Below are 17,889 nucleotides of genomic sequence, written 5' to 3'. Positions count from 1 at the left end.
CACCTACCAATTGCATTTGCTTGGAAGTTTCTAAAGTTTTTTTTAACAAATCCTTTTTTGTATATCCTGCAACCATTGCAAGCCATGAGACCACTTTTTTTCAGGAGTACTGCCCATTTTTTGTCAACGCTTTGATGGATGTCCACGCCATATTTTCAAAGCTTCCATTTTGACATGGGCAGGGAGGATGTTAACAAAGTTTGTAGAATTTGGCTTTACACCTGTCATTTAGATTTTATTTTCTTATCACAATTAGAGTGTTTATGCTAGTTTTTCTTCCCATTACATTTTCTTCAAGTTTACAAACATGTTATCTATTTTTTCCGGTGGCATTATTATTATGGCTGTAGTATTGTGCAAATCTTTTCACAATGCACAGGCATTCACTTCTGTATCATTTTTAAATGATAATATTCTACCCACATTAATCAAATTCTGTTTTTTAAGATTGAATGGTGACTTCTATTCAATATTAAATAGTCATTTAGAAATGATAGTGAAGGATTCATGGAACAAATAGATGTACTTTTGAAGGATTCATGAAACAAATAGATGTACTTTTAGCTCAGTAAATTGCAAGGGTGAATTGGTGTCCATTTGCATGCGAGACTGATGTTCCACATTTAATAATGCCAATGGAGGCATATAAGAATATTAAGTTTCAAATTATATTTTACTATAGATGTTATCATTGTATCTCATTTGATATAAATGCTAATATATATTACTTGGAGAAAGTTCACCAACTAAAACCAAGCAACAATGATATATTATATTTTCATTTCAAATGGAAACCGTAACGCCACTCATTAGTGTTGACCCAGGTAATTCTGGGGATACATCTATATAGATTCAGAACTCTACAAAGAAGAAGATTGTTGATAAATTCACTCGTTCCTTTCCAAAAAAAACATTTTTTTTTTTTATTCTATTTCTGTTAAACAAAGATTGGACAATCAGCAACTGATATGTTCTTAGCTGTTGGGCAGGAAGCTAATGGACAACCATCTAAGTGTGTTCCCCACCACTCCAAAGATACATTCTCCAGTCCCAAACAGACATAGAGAAGCACGCCCATGAATGCCAAACCTGCATCCAGTCCTGCTGAAAGCACATAGTTATGTCTCTGCCACCATTGTCTGTGATATCTGTATATCACAAAGCTGAAAATAAATCCCATAATCAACCAGCTACTGAAATTCAGTGTAGTGGCAGGAGGCATAAGTGATGTTGCTCCAATAAGCACAGGCATATTGACATACTTTATCCAAGTTTTCTCAGGCCACATTTTTTGCAAAAGCCATGCCAAGATTGGGGCTATGGCTCCTATTAGGAAACCCCAGTTAACAGCACCATATGGGCCAAGGCTTCCGAAAATTCGTCTTGGACCAATCAATCCCCAAACCACAGATGCATCATAGAACACTTGGTCCACGGGACAAACCCATGGACTGTTATCTGGTAAGACAGCTGTGTTGCACAGATTGGGAACATTGTCAATCATCCACCATGCTGTTCCCATGTATACCAGTGCAGCAACACTTGTCCCTACCATCTGCATAAATAAACATATATATGATAGCATTGTTAAGGAGAGTCCTCAATAATTACAGCGAAAGTGATTAATTGAATAAGAGCTTTACTTGTGCCATGAACATGGAGCGTGGAGGGATCTTCATGTATTGACCAAGTTTGAAGTCTTGGAGAAAAGTTAGGGCTTGATTGATGGTGAATTTACTCAAAATCTTGAAGCAGATATTGTTGGAAGTGAAGTCCAACGGACTCCTCCTCTTGCCGCCAAAACTCTTGGCTCTTCAACTTCTCCTTGCAAGCTCTTTAAGAGCTGATTGTATTTCATTTGTAGACTGATTTTCTGGAGCTGCTTGCAGCTGTGTATGTGTGTAAACCAGATTGGTTATTAATCTACTGATTACCCTGCTTTAAGTGTGGACGTAGGCAATTGCCGAACCACGATAAATCTGTGTGTCTCATTTGTCTGTGTTGAGTGTTTTTAATTCTATTTTATCTGCTGTTTAAATTCGTTTCTTCATCCTAACAATTGGTATCAGAGCGAGGTTAGATCGCTGTTAAGATTTTGGTGGTTGAAATTCTAGAATCATGGAAGAAGCAAAGACGGAGAAGTTCTCCAGTCAGAGCTTCGAGTTATGGAAGGTGCAGATGGAGTCTTTCCTGATAAAGCAAGACCTTTCACTCGCGCTTGAAGGGAAAGCAAAGAAGCCAGCTGGGATGGCTGATGAAGAATGGGAAAAATTAGACAAGGCAAGAGCAACAATTTTTCTCTTGTTATCCAACAATGTTCTCTTCAATGTCACGAGTGATGCAACAACAAAAGATGTATGGGATAGACTCACAACCATGAATGAAATGGCATCGACTGCAAATAAAGTATTTATCATGAAGCGCTTGTACAAACTAAAAATGAAGGAAGGTTGTGCTATGGCAAACCACATCAATGAATTTAATACATTGATTAGTCAAGTGACTTCGATGGGGATGACACAAGATGATGAAAGCAAGGTTGTTCTTTTATTATGTTTTTTACCAATCAACTAGGATGGCGTTGTAACAACGTTAGCACATCTATATCCGGTAAAAATAAGTTGGTTTTTAATGATGTAGCAACTACTCTTCTCAGCGAGGATTTGAGAAGAAAGAATGATGAACCTTCATCCGGTGAAGCCTTAACGGTAGTCAGCACCGAAAATAGAGGTAGAAGTCATAATAGAGGCAGAAATACTTACCATAGACGTTCAAAATCAGCAAGGAGATCAAAGTCTAGAAACAGAAATGGTGAATGTTGGTTTTGTGGCAAAGTTGGTCATGTGAAGAAGGATTGTAAAAACTTCAAAAGGGCAAAAGAGAGGGTGCGAGACAGCGAAGCAAATACAGTCTATGATAAAGATGATAGTGTACTAATCCTTTCAACAACCGACACTACTCCGGATTCATGGGTGTTTGATTCTGGTGCCTCCCATCATGCTACCTCATGTCTTGAAGCGTTCATTAACTACCATGAAGGTCATTTTGGCAATGTTTTCTTAGGAGATAACAAAGCTTGTGAAATTACAGGCAAAGGGGATGAATTGCTGCCATTAGAAGGTGGTAAAAAATGGCTGCTCAAAGATGTTCGCCATGTCCCAAAATTGAAGCGGAATTTGATATCCATTGGACAGCTCTTTGATCAAAGTCTTAATGTAAATTTTCTCCTAGATACATGGAAGGTAACTCATGGTACCATGCTGATTGCAAATGGTAATAAAGTGGGTAGTCTATACATATTTAAGACTCATGGTGAAGTGGGAGCTGCAATGGTGATTGAGGACAGTAAAGCAGATCTTTGGCATCAAAGACTTGGGCATATTAGCAAGAAAGGACTCCATGTTATGCATACAAGAAATCAGCTACCGGGCCTCAAACTTGTTGACTTAGCCTTTTGTGAACATTGCCTTTATGGCAAACAAAAGAGAGTCATTTTTTTGAAAGGTGGGCGTGACACAAAGACAACACCATTGGAGCTTGTATACTCGGATGTTTTTGGGCCTACCGAGGTAACCTTCATTGGAGGAGCTAACTATTTTGTCACCTTTCTTGATGATTATAAAAGAAAAGTAAGGATTTATATGCTTTCTAGGAAATCTTAAGTCTTTTCAAAATTTAAATTTTCAAGGCTTTAGTTGAAAATCAGATTGGGCATAAGATTAAATGTTTACAAACCGATAATGGTGGGGAATTTTGTTCACATGAATTTGATGATTTTTGTGCTGATAATGAGATTAGAAGAATCAAGGTTGTTCCTTTCACTCCTCAAGAAAACGGTGCAGCCGAGAGGATGAATAGAACAATTCTTGAAAAGGCTCGATGTATGTTGTCAAATGCAGGTTTAGGCAAGGAATTTTGGGCAAAAGCATGTAACGCAGCAGTGTAATTGATTAACCGAAGTCCCTCATCCAAATTGGATTTTGGTATTCCGGAAGAGGAATGGCAAGGGAAGAGAAATGGCAAGGGAAGAGGATTTCATACTCACATCTTCATTTGTTTGGATGTGAAGCCTTCTCGCATATACCCAAGGAGAAGCGAACCAAATTGGATCCAAAGACACTGAAATGTATTTTTGTGGGGTATGGCGAAGAGCAATTTGGTTTCAAATTGTGGGATCCAGTTCACAAAAAAGATTGTTCGCAGCAAGGATGTAATTTTCCATGAAACCTCCTTCCCCGCATTACAAGATTCAAAAAAATTAGAGAAAGAATATGTCTCTATGTCTTTGTTTCAAAATTCGGCTACCAGTGCTCTGCCTCCGGTCTCTCATCCAGTGGGAGCCCCTATGTCATCTACCTCCATCGAATACAATTCTCGGACTGAGAATGATGAAAAAGAAAGTATTTTTTATGACAGCCCACTGCCATTTGAAACAGCATATTGTAAAGAATTGAAGACCATTTCACAATCTTCAAAGGCTTGCAGGGAAAACCATTTTGTGCCACGGCTTGCATCGCAGTCAAACTTGTTTGGACGGCATAGTCCATACACCTCACGGTGCCCTGCATCACCGACTCCACACCCCGCAGCTTCCTCACCTTCCACGCAGGCTCCTTGCAGTCTCCCCCGTGAGCTTCCTGCAGGCCCTCACTCCACGGGCTCTCCACCCCACCTTCTCCTGTGTTCACCAGCCTTCACGAGCTTCCTGCCACCACCGTGCGCCTTCCCTACCAACAGTGATGTGGCGGCCCCCTCCCGTAAACCCAGCTCCCTGTCCATATGCTCAACGCAGTCAAAGCAAGACGCCTCTGCAGGCCCATTCTCCTGCGACTCGCTTGCACCCAATGTGGACAAAAATCCACAGGCCGCTGATTGCCCTGCAGACAAGGAAATTAACAGCAAAACTACCAAGCAAATTAACAATGGGAGAGATATCAATTTGCATAAACAGGGATCACATAAATTGAATGATTCTACTACTAAAACAAGAGCCAATTGAGGAAATCAACCAGATAGAGGCAACCTCCTGCAAAGTTCTCTGACTATGATTTATTGTTTTGTGAAGAAGCTGAACCTACCTTGCTAATCTCTGATCAAACAGAGCCTACAACATACAAAGAAGCTTGTAAAAATGCAAATTGTGATAACTGGCACGCTGCAATGTGCGAAGAAATGGACGCACTATTGCGAAATCAGACATGGGAATTGGTGCCACTTTCGCCTGTCAGAAAGGCATTAAGAAATAAATGGGTGTATAAACTCAAAGATGAAGCCGGTGGTTGCAAAAGATTTCGAGCAAGACTAGTTGTAAAGGGATATGCTCAGCAGCAAGACCTCGACTTCAAAGAGATTTTCTCGCTAGTAGTAAAAATGACTACCATCCGAGCAGTATTGGGCTTAGTTGCAGCCTGGGATCTTGAACTTGAATAGCTAGATGTGAAGACGACATTTCTCCATGGCAATCTTGATGAGGAACTATTTATGCATCAGCCAGAAGGATTCATTAAAAAGGGGCAGGAACACCTCTATTGCAGATTGAAACCCAATTTGTATGGGCTTAAGCAAGCCCCTCGGCAATGGTATCTTAAATTTGACAAATTCATGATTGATCAAAAGTTTACTCCCAGCGAGTTTGATCCTTGTATCTATTTTAAGAGGCTTCCTAATGGGGAATTTGTCATTCTTCTCCTTTATGTGGATGATATGCTAGTAGCCGGCACAAGCATGAAGATCGTGAGTGAACTTAAAACTCAATTAGCAAAAGAATTTGCCATGAAATATTTAGGGGCAGCAAAGAAGATTCTCGGAATGACTATTTTTCGGGATAGGAAAAAGAGAGAACTCAAACTATCTCAGCAAGACTACATTACAAAGGTTTTGGACAGATTTGGTATGGCGGATGCTAAGTCCATTTGTGTACCCTTAGCCTCTCATTTTCAGTTGTCTTCTCAATTGTGTCCAAAAACACAAGAAGATAAGGAGTTTATGGATAAAATTCTATACAAATCTGCAGTTGTAAGTCTCATGTATGCTATGGTGTCTACTCGACCGGACATTGCTCATGCCGTCAAATTGGTGAGCAGATTTATGGCTAATCCGGGCAAATCACATTGGGAGGCGGTGAAGTATATCTTGCGGTATCTCAAGGGTACTTCTGATTTTTGTTTATGGTTTGGAAAGGACAAGGCAGTTTTGCAAGGGTTTACTGATTCTGATTTTACCGGAGATTTAGACAAAAGAAAGTCTACTTCTGGTTATGCTTTCACATTCGTCGGTGCAGCGATTAGTTGGACTTCAAAATTGCAACATATAGTTGCTCAATCGACTACGGAGGCTGAATACATAGCTCTTTCTGAAGGAGCAAAAGAGATGGTATGGTTGCAACTCTTGTTCAGCAAGTTGGGGTTGAAGCAATTAGATTTTGCTTTGTTTTGTGATAACAACAGTTCCATTTTTATGACTAAACATCAGTCATCTCAGCCGCGGTCAAAACATGTTGATGTTCGCAATCATTATGTTCGCCATATGGTCGAAGAAGGCAAGTTTCATGTAGATAAAATTCATATCGACATGAATCCAACTAATGTGCTCACTGTTGGTATCTGTTTTATCATCTACCAAACATTAGAATAGGATACCCGAAGGTATTCTATCCTCTCCTGAAAAATCACTACTGATTCCAAGGTCTATATGTGCAAACAAGCAACTTTAGTGGAATAGCTTCTTGGGTAGTGTATGCTGAAAATCTCAAGGGGGACTTACATTAATAAATGTCTTTGAACTGCTGGACTTAGACGGATTTAACAATTTTAGGCTCTTTCTTTTTTTGATTTTCTGGGGATTTAGACTTTCAAAAGAAAAGGAAAAAGGGATAGGGTTTAGAAGGCTAATCTAATCCTACGAACTCCAGAGATAGTATCAATTGGGTGCCCTCGAGAAACCAAACCTTGCTTCGCCACACTAGGGACAACTACACAAAGCCGGTGCAATCTTCAATGGATTGTGCTTATGATTAAGATGTTGGGGTGCACAGAGGATGGGCTTAGACTAACTTTCCACGATGAAATGGAAATCATCCATACACCAAAAGTATGAGCGGAGATGCACCATCAATTGACACTTATCAAATCTTTCATTCAAATTAACAACAATGAAAGCAAATCTAGATTAACTTTAACTAAGTGTTGAGGAAATTAAAACCATGCAAATCATTCAAACAATAGGGATTACAAAGCAAGCGCACATGCAATATATTATCTGGAAATGACTTTACGCAACAATACATCAAAAACCTCACACTCTCCAAATGAGAGGAGGTAGCCTTATATAGTTTCTTAGAAATAAATGAACGACTGAGATCAAACAGTGATCAAGGGCCAAGATTGAAAGCTATAAACCCTAATTAGGGTTTCCCAAAACACTATCAACTCGAATGAATAAGAAAGTGACATGTGGCACACCTGCTAATCTCACTGGGGTGAGCGCCTACTTTCCTCTTTCGTAGATTCTATGTATCTGGACACAATAAGCCTGATCTCCTCCATAGCGACACTTGTCAAACTGCTAATTTGGAAGTCAATGATGTCCACATCATCAGTACATGTGGCGACGATACCTTCCCACTCAACCGCCTGGGCAAGAAAGTTCTCATCGATGAAGAGAAAGTTTGCAATCTTTGAAAGATCGCCCTTGTCAATCATCCCTGAATCCTGGCTCTCAGGTTCTCTGCCTGCAAGTGCTTCTCCCTTATACTCTCTTTCTTCCAGATCTCAAAGGCTACATGAAACACCTTGCTCAAAATCTCCCTGACACTCTCCTCTGTCTCAAAGCACTTGGTCTCGGATTTCTTCAAAACTTCAATCCGGGTAACCAAGGCGTAATACCAGGTGTTAAAGTCATACCTATCTCCGGTCTGTATGACACCTGCATCCACCAGACTTCTCTTCGACAAACCTCGGATAACCTTCAAATGAGGAAGTATTTCATCTTGAATTTCCTCCACGTCCTCCCAATGGGTAGCTAGATCCTGGATACAGCTGACCAGTGAAGAGGCCGAATCATGTGCTGATACTAAATTCTCTACCAATATATTTGCACGTGCTGAAGCATCTGAAATCCACTCCTTGGCCTGCGTGAATGTACCCTTCATATCCTCATAGTCCTTCATCGATTCCTACTGAAGAGGCTGTGGAGGAGTAACCGGGATCTCATGGTTAAGTGGCCTGGTGAGATGGAGAACATACTTTCTCCATTGCTGGTTTTCTTTTTCAACCTTCTTTCATTTCTCCTTCTTCTGAGCTAAACTTGCCTTCAGAGCGTTACAAGTCATCAAAATACTGGACCTCTTGGTCTTGGGTGGGCTTGCCCAGCTCTATGGTAGTGATCTTGTAGTCATCTGCAGCAACGATGTCCCTAGTTTTTCCTTCTTTAGGCACTGCTATTTGGACTATCCTGTATCTTGCACTGTCTCTCTGGATTAAAGAAAACTTTCTGGCGGGCTTAAGCGGTTTAGCTACAGCTGGCTCATTTACCCTCTCCAGAAATGCTGCTATAATTTCTTCAGAACAGGCCTCCTTGGGGACCTTGGCCTTTATTCTTTCCCTTAGCCAATCCGGGATAGTTTATTTGGTCGGACTTTCATGACCCCACCATCTTATCCATCAAACTTGGGCGGACTTTCATTACCTCTTCAAGGCATGGCGGAGATTAGGAAGGCCTCCACATAGCGGACTTTGATGCTACCTCCACCAAGGTGGACTTTCCATCTCCCTCTTCAAGGCAGACTTTGGAAGGATGACTACTAGGGCAGAGTTTTGAAGGTCTGGCAACTTGCTTGGAGGGCAGAGTTTAGGAAGGCCTCCACCTAGTGGACTTTGATGCTACCTCCACCAAGGCGGACTTTCCATCTCCCTCTTCAAGGTGGACTTTGGAAGGATGACTACTAGGGCGGAGTTTTGAAGGTCTGGCAACTTGCTTGGAGGGCGGAGTTTGAAGGCATCTCCTTATGGGCGGACTTTCTTGAACCTCTCTTACAACCTTTTCAAGGCCTAGGGCAGACTTCTATGGCCTCTCTTCATGGCCTCCCCAACTTAACCTCTACATGGCGGACTTTGGGCTCTACCCTAAGGTATGGCGGAGTTTAGGAAGGCCTCCACATAGCGGAGTTTGCTGACTCTTCATCAAGAGCGGACTTCCAACTTAACCTCTTTAAGGCGGACTTTTGATGGTCTTCAACATGGGCGGAGTTTTGATAAGGCTTCTCCTTCAAGCATAGCGAACTTTGGACATTCCTCTAGCTTAGTCATGGTTAAGTCAAGGCGGAGTTTGAAGGCATCTTCCCAAGACATGGCAGACTTTTGGAAGGTCTCATGCATAGGGTGGAGTTTGATGATGACTCCTTCAAGGCAAAGTTTCAACTTTCTTCTCCAAGGGCGGAGTTTTGAACACATTCTCAACTTCACATGCCTTCCTTCTAAGGCGGACTTTTGCTGAGGCTTCCACATGGCGGACTTTGCTTTCCTTTCAACTTGGCAGACTTTCCACACCTATCATGACACTCAACCTTATCCATTAGCCATACTTAGACAATTTTGGAAAATTTCAAAATTTCACATTTTAACCAAAATTAACCAGATTAACTTGAAATTTGAAATTCATATTTAGGCAAACCATTTGAAGCAATACGACCCCTAAAATGTAGGGAACTGGCTTTTTAGGTCAAAACTTGGAAATTTTGGGTCCCGATCAAAGCAGGTCAATGGTGTTAGTGCAATCCCTAGATTCCCATCTCGAAAAAGCAAAAAGCGGGTATCCCTAAAAATAGGAAAAACTTTCTAAAAATAGTCATATCGGGGATCAAGTTAAAAATGCCAAAAATAAAACTTCCTAAAAAATAGGAAAAAGCAAAAAAGCAAACTTTCTAAAAATAGAAAGTTGTCCAAATTCGTCCAAATCAATTGCGATCTTCGTCCTCTAGCCTTTCTAAGCACTTTGGTGGTGTTCGTATTCTGGAATCACATGATTTGCAAAAACTAACTTTCAATCCTTAGGACTTGAATTGTTCAATATTGGGCAAGGCTTGGTAAAACTGAAGCGGAAGGCCATAGGACACTAACAAAACCCTAGAAAGCAGGAAAAGAGAGGGTCCCCATTTGCAATGGGGCGATGTGTGAAAAAGGTCACTACACTCACTAAAGTAGTTAAGTGGGAGAAGTTCGATTTCTGCCGAGCTTCTCTCAGCCTTTCCAATAACTGATAGCATAATTGAGTGGGGGAATCGACTTGTTGCAGCAGTTCGTTGGTCTTCAGTGGGAGATTGTTGGAAGTGAAGTCCAACGGACTCCTTCTCTTGCCGCCAAAACTCTTGGCTCTTCAACTTCTCCTTGCAAGCTCTTTAAGAGCTGATTGTATTTCATTTGTAGACTGATTTTCTGGAGCTGCTTGCAGCTGTGTATGTGTGTAAACCAAAAAATGATTTTCTGGAGGTGCTTGCAGTTGTGTATGTGTGTAAACCAAATTAGTTATTAATCTATTGATTCCCCTACTTCAAGTGTGGACGTAGGCAATTGCCGAACCACGATAAATCTGTGTCTCATTTGTCTGTGTTGAGTGTTTTTAATTCTATTTTATCTGCTGTTTAAATTTGTTTCTTCATCCTAACAGATATTAGCCACTGGACTGCCCGGGGAGATGTAGCCAAAAATATTCAGAAATGACATTCAAGCCGAGGCTCTGCATTGATCCAAAGGAAAAAGTAAGAGGAAGTACACTTGTGAAAGAATTTGCATCACAGTCTATTTGTTTTTCAAATTTAATTCTTTGCTACCTTATCAGTAGTAGCCTTTATAATGCCAATTGGTAGAGTGAAGAATATGGCAAGGCCACATCAAAGGAGCACTCCCCACCACCGTAATTGAAGCTGATCCTTAAACCATTCACAGACTGTAATGGTGACTGTTGAAGTCAGGGCAAGAATTATGAGAAACCACCACTCTGGCACTGCTTTGTATTTTCTCATGAGCCTAGCGTGCACATCCATTTCCCTGTCCTTTAAGGTGTGTATGCTAAGATTCCATAGGTCCCTGCTATTACAATTATGAACCGTTAAGACTATGATTTCCATTCTAAAGCAATGATGTCTGAATTATGTTAAGAGTGAAGGAAAGAGAGAAATTATTACTTTCCATGGAAGATGACTTCATGCATGACCGTGGCAGTCAATGTTGCAAAGGCTATGCCATAAGTAAAAACAAAAAATGTGCTCAGATGTAACTGGCCATGCTTCTCATAGGCCTGTTCGTCCAAATGAAAGTTGGAATCCACTATGGCAGAGATATTGTAAATTTGTCCTTAGATGTGAAGAGATCCTTGGAAAACATGGGGAAGACTCTAGCATCATAAACACCAAACCAATATGTAAGTGGTGTAATCACATACATTATGAGCACAAAGCCAACGGCCACACTAGCTACAGCAAACCAGGGTGTGGCCAGTGGACTTCCCAGATATGAACAGATAGTTGACCAATCCAATCCAACAGCACCCAGACCTAACCCATGAAGGCCTGAACCAACCTGCTGTGCAATAATGGATAGAGGAAACATCCAGCACAGCCATGAAAAAGATGTCAGCAGGGGGAAAAGATATCCAGGAAGCCGGTAATAAGCAAAGCTACATGTTAAAGCTATTAGAAAGAACTGGATACGTGTTACACCTCTTTGTCTCTCCTCCTCCTCATGAAGTGTTCTGCAACAGAATTCTTGGTTCAAAAGAACGCCCGATACTTGGCATAAAAAGTTGTTCATACAGTTTTCAATGGCATAATATAATGAAAGCACAAGCGATGAAAACGGGAGGAAATTAGAAGCCCTTTCTGATGAGCTTCCAGTAAACAAATTGATTGCACTGCCCAATTTTGAAAGCAAGAGTTATAATCTATCTACTACAACAGGAGGGTGATTTCAAAGAAATCATTTAGTACAGAGAGGCAAATTTAGAGTCAAGAACAGTAACTTGATTACAGAAAATGGTCACAAATGCAACCAAACTTAAGTCTTAAGCTAATCTATCCCCATGAACGTCCACTGATTAGAGCTCTTAACATGGTAAAAGAGAGCATGCCTGAATAGGGAAACTTGAACCAGATTAGCAGGCCACCACATTGAAGATGGCTCTACTAAATACCTTCGAAATATGCCAGCCCATCCAAATCCCAATATCTGCAAAATAAGATAACAATTTATGGGATAATTGCACAATGCATTTACAAGTCTTAGCATAATACATGGCAAAGTACATAATTTTGATAATTTTCACGCTGGTTCTAATCACCTAGCAATTGCAGTAGAAACAGGAAAATAGGCAAAATTCAAGGCAGGCTTAATTGAGAATGAGAATCATGTAATGACAGGAAATAAGGCACAACAATGTTTGTTTGCTTTCTAATCAACACGACACTAACCATGAAAGGCATGTGGTGCAGCAAAGTAAGGCAGCAGCAGTCACTAAGAAATAAAAATATCTTCTTGCTTGTTAAGTAGACAGCAATCGTGCTTGAGACATGTCATACTGCGTTGTTCTACGCATGGGGTAAAACGCACAAGCACTCAATAAGCGCTCAGTAAATCTTAGTTAAGCTACTAACAACATCTGTGGTCCTCCTCCCACGCTATCTATAACCTGGTTTTGATTTGAGAAGAGCACATATGCCAATATATAAATCCACAGCTATTAACTAATTGAGCATGGGATAAAATTGTAAATCACCCATTTACCTGTGACATAAGAACTATCAACAGGCTTACATATAAGTCCATATTCCTTTTGTAGAAGATCTTTATGATGTTAACAATATGGATTGCATTCACAGAACTGGCTCCAGCACCAGCAAAGATTGTAATAAGGACATGCTCTTTAACATTGAAAGGCCCTGGATTCAAGCAAAACTTCCATTTGGTACCAGGAACCTTAAACTTGGTTTCAGGCAATGTCGCAGCCATGAAACGCCCTAGTGGGAGCACAGCAATCTGTGCAGACACTGCGGTGATAGTAAGAGGTTCTATTCTTTAGGGAAAAAACTGATTGAGAAAAGAAAGACTCATACATGAAAGTAATCCCAACATCCACATCCTGAAAGTGAGCACAGGGAGAGATGGATCATCAGTTGTGGGGACGGTAAGAGCTACTTGCTCAACTGGGGAGACATCTTCCTCATTAGCCGTCTCCTCAGTGTAACAACCATTTGGGTCTTCTTTTTCTTCGTTATCTGATTCAGTTTCAGTATTCTTCTCACGGTTGCTCCTTGAATTTTTTGTATCATGTTCAAGAACTAAAATATAACAGAGTAACGATTCATCATGTTAGTAGGAATAAAAGGTCATAAACATCACTCCGAAATCTGTTTTCTTTTCTTCGATTTCATACAAAATCAACTCCTTACATGGTGTTAGAGATGACGAGCCACCGGAGTCCTCCATAACTTCTGAACCAGAATGAACCTCCTTTCCGTGATTCTCAATAAAATTAGGTCTATATGTGAGATTAATGGTCTGTTTTCTGGAATGTTTTTACAATTTTGGTAACTCTGATACTTACCACATATTATAACAATTAAAAATGATGCATATGCGCAGCTTGCAGAGCGGTCCAAGGCTCGTTCTAAGCATTTGGGGATGTATTTGTCACATGGAAAAGTGAATCTTGAGGTCCCTACCAATATTTGCAATTGGTTTAACGTTCTATCAAATGACAAACCAACCCATGGAATAATCAGAATCAACAAAATCCAATAAATGGAGACAAATGTTTATATATATAGAATTTCTATTAATCACTATTATTTATATATTTACTGTTTTATACATTTAAAATAAATTTTTCTTATAAATTAATCATTTCTTCAAATCACATATGCATAATTTAATTAATTATATTAATTTATGATAATATTAAAGAGTGAAAGAATTTTTTATTTATATATATGTTATTTTTTTCAAGAGATGTGTACAATTGACTCTAAAATGTGTTGACTATGTCTTCCAAATTATTGATCTTTTGGCTTTAAATGTATCCATGATTTTTCATGTGTTAATAATTGACCCAAGAAATTAAGTTTGGATCTCTACCTATATATATGTACCATGATTTACAATGCCCTTTTTGGCTTAGCATAGTACTGTGTCAAATCCTTGTGTTTAGTCAACCTCCAATTTGCAACAATCATAGTTTGTATTGATGTCACCTTCTCTCTATTTGATCCTGCACTTTGTTTCCCAATTATTACATTTGATTGATTTGTATTGGTCTAAAGCACCAATGTGACATTATCCTAAAGATGTGTTATGTGGTTGTGACTTACAACAATAGACAATCAATGATATTAATTGTCATGTGAGCTAATTATTGATCATGTATTTTATAAGGTACATGAACAAAACATTACGTGTGGTGGAGCTCTTATGTTGTAGAGGGCTTGTGATTTGTTGAGAAGAGCTCGATCAGGTGGTCTACACAACTTCATTGTGTGTCAAGGCTCACGAAGTTGTTTAATTTGTATGGACTATTAAATGTGATGGTGATGTGAATAATCAAATGACCTCCATAAATTTGGAGTGTGATATTGCTAATCATTAATTCCAACTCCCATGAGTTATTTGATGCACTTTAGCACATTGTTGGGAGTTCTCTAATTTCTAGCATAGTGTGTCAAGTATTTAATGCTTTAATCCATTTCATTCCTTGCAATAATAATGTAGGTATTGTTGGCATCCATTTATGTTGTGTTCAAGTTGCATGCTTATGGCCTCTTTTATGCATTTAGGTCCCATTTCCCCATCACATATGACTAATCAAAGACATTTCATCTCCTTAATCTCCTTGTTCCTAACATGTACTCTTTCCTCGACCCTTCTTTTCACTTGTCTTTTTCAAAGTATCACACTTTTTTTTTACCTGCATTCTATTCCTCATATACCCTCAAATTTTGACACTTAGAATTACTTTACCTTTTATAGTCATAGTTTTGGTAATCATTTTGTGTACATGTCTTGAGGAATGAGTTCTTGGTTATCCTCAATCCAAAATTCTTAATCCTTTTCAATATGATATTCATTGGAGTTTCAATAGCCATCCTTGTAGACTCATCATTTTGTCATATGTTTTATAGAATGCTTCATCTCTAGGTTCTAACATTTCCATTTTTTAAGTTAGAGATGCAAGAATACCTTTAGCATGATACTTTTGGACGTGGGTTATGAAGTATCCCCTACTCCCAAATCCTAATATATCACATGTTATCTTCTTGAGTTCACAAGTTTGGACATGTCTTCCAAGATGAATTCCTTAGTATTAATGATCATTGACTCTCGACGTTTTCTTTTGTGTATCCTTTCAAATTTAATGATGTATATATACCTTTATTTGATTTTTAATGCACGAGGTCTGACGTACTCTTTCTCCTTGATGCCTACAAAGTGGCATTGGTTATAAGGCATCTTTGATCCCTGATAACATAAAAAAATATGTAAGTAGGCTATATTTTGCATTATCCAGTCTCACCTAGCTCTCTACATGACCCACAATGTCATTAGTGATCACATTTGACACCACAAGTATTCCACAAGGATTTTTCACCTGAAAATAGTTCATCTCAAGGGCACGGATTCAAAGTACTATTAGTGATCTTCAAAAACGACAATATTTGATCATTTGTACTAAACCCCTATTGGCATTTGATCATTTGTACTAAACCGGTAATGTGTGTTTGCTTTATGCAACCGGTATATGTCTGTTGTGCACAAAGATTAGATTTATGTATGATGACTATTTTGTATGTTGTCATTGATCGCAACTATGTTTCTTTGAGTCATCTAAGTCCTACAGTTCTACCGGCTAGACTTAACTGGTAAAGCAAAGACAGTTTTATCAAAACCAGTAATTAGTATTGTAGACGTATAAAAATGACCATATTCCTAAATGAATATTTAATGTTCATTTTATTCTCATTCCTCTATTTAATTAAGTAAATTATTCAATTTATTTAGTTAAATTCACTTAAGCCCTTTTTGCATCATTTAATTGAATAAATCATTTTATTTAATTAAAACCCTTCTCTCTACTTTTAATTAAATTCACATTTAATTAAATAGTTTACCCCAATTAAATAGATCTAATTTATTTAAATCCCCAACTTGCAACCAAATTGAAATAAAGCAATTTATTTTAATTAATTCTATTTTCCCTCACCCACTTGCATTTTCCTACATCTCCCACTTGCCTCCTAACCCTATTCCTAATTTCTTCTAGAATCCATCTAATCCTAATCAATTAACCTAAACCCATCCATTATCCCCTTTCCCTAAATTTGAGGAGGTCACTTCTCAAATTTGGAGTAAAGTTTTCAAAAAGCATTAAAGCCTTTATCCATTCAACAAGATAACTTGTTGAATGTCCCCAAATTTGGAAGGACTCTTACAAATTTGTCCCCAAAGTCTTCAAACCATTAATGGCTAACTAACCCTTAGTGGCATGGTTAGAGACTTTTTGCCTAACTTAGCCTCCATCTAACACATCAGAATGGTTCACAAATCGATCACAAAATGATGATTTTTGGTATAAGAATGGTTCACAAATCGATCACAAAATGAAATAATTAATAGAAAAAAGTAAGAATATTCTAGTAATTGAAATTGAAATTAAGTATTAATAATTTCAATTATTATTCTTAAATCAAAATTACGAAAGTGAACTAGATTATGCCTAATCTTTCACAAGTTACTTTTAGCTTGCAAGATGAATGGTTCACTGATGTGGCTTATTACCTAACTTATGGAGAATGCCTGGACCATTTAATTCTTAAAGAAAAGAGAAATCTTAGATAGAAGGCAACTAAATATGTGATCGCTGATGATTTTTGGTATAAGAATTAATCGCCACCTTGGCATTTGTACTTTCCAAATAATTATCTTTGTACATATAAATTTATTCATTTATAATTAATATATTTATATTAAGATTTATTATTAAAATCTTAATAAAAAATATATTAATTTATAAAAGCAATGTAAAGATTTTTTTTTATGATTTTTTAAAAGGAAATAAATTATAATTATATTGTTTTAGTATGGTATTCCATGAAGCAAGATTTCCAATGACTATAATTTTATTACATCTTGAGTTTATTATGAACTTGTTTTTTTAATTTTACCAAACATAGGTTTATGTAATGAGATGGAGCTCACAAGTTAACTGTATGTAGAATAGGTAAGTGACCAGTTAAGGTCAACAAATCTGGTATTCCACTCTAAGAAAAAACACATATCTATCAAATACAACTTTTTGAAGGAAAAGGTGGAAGCAAATGAAGTTAGATTGATTAATGTGAACACTAAAGAGAAGATTCTAGACATCTTTACTAAACCTTTGCCTAAAGAATACCATACTAAAACAATATAATTCTAATTTATTTCCTTTTAAAAAATCATAAAAAAAAATCTTTACATTGCTTTTATAAATTAATATATTTTTTATTAAGATTTTAATAATAAATCTTAATATAAATATATTAATTATAAATGAATAAATTTATATGTACAAAGATAATTATTTGGAAAGTACAAATGCCAAGGTGGTGATTAATTCTTATACCAAAAATCATCAACGATCACATATTTAGTTGCCTTCTATCTAAGATTTCTCTTTTCTTTAAGAATTAAATGGTCCAGGCATTCTCCATAAGTTAGGTAATAAGCCACATCAGTGAACCATTCATCTTGCAAGCTAACAAATAGGGTTAGTGACAGTTCTTCTTTTTTATCTTTGTTTTCAGCTATCAAATGACATAATCCTCACCGTCGAACTAATTTGGTTGGTCTAATATCCAAGTCAAATTTC

The 17,889-nt window shown here is 38.0% G+C and overlaps 1 protein-coding gene and 1 pseudogene across 1 annotated transcript; both read right to left on the bottom strand.

The window, feature by feature from the left end:
• Window positions 1–937: 937 nt before the first annotated feature.
• On the bottom strand, window positions 938–2,240 carry LOC131028481 (oligopeptide transporter 7-like). The gene is made up of 2 exons (XM_057958766.1): window positions 1,644–2,240; window positions 938–1,555 (listed from the first exon to the last, which is right to left on the bottom strand). Exons 1-2 carry the CDS (start codon window positions 1,677–1,679, stop codon window positions 938–940), a joined length of 654 nt encoding a protein of 217 aa, XP_057814749.1. The 5' UTR covers window positions 1,680–2,240.
• Window positions 2,241–11,185: 8,945 nt separating this feature from the next.
• Window positions 11,186–13,629, bottom strand: LOC131028465 (oligopeptide transporter 7-like; annotated as a pseudogene).
• Between the last annotated feature and the right edge of the window lie 4,260 nt (window positions 13,630–17,889).

The sequence above is a fragment of the Cryptomeria japonica genome, chromosome 5 (assembly GCF_030272615.1).
Source record: "Cryptomeria japonica chromosome 5, Sugi_1.0, whole genome shotgun sequence".
NCBI lineage: Eukaryota > Viridiplantae > Streptophyta > Pinopsida > Cupressales > Cupressaceae > Cryptomeria > Cryptomeria japonica.
Note: the sequence above shows the minus strand (reverse complement) of the source record. Positions and strands in the feature narration are given on the sequence as shown.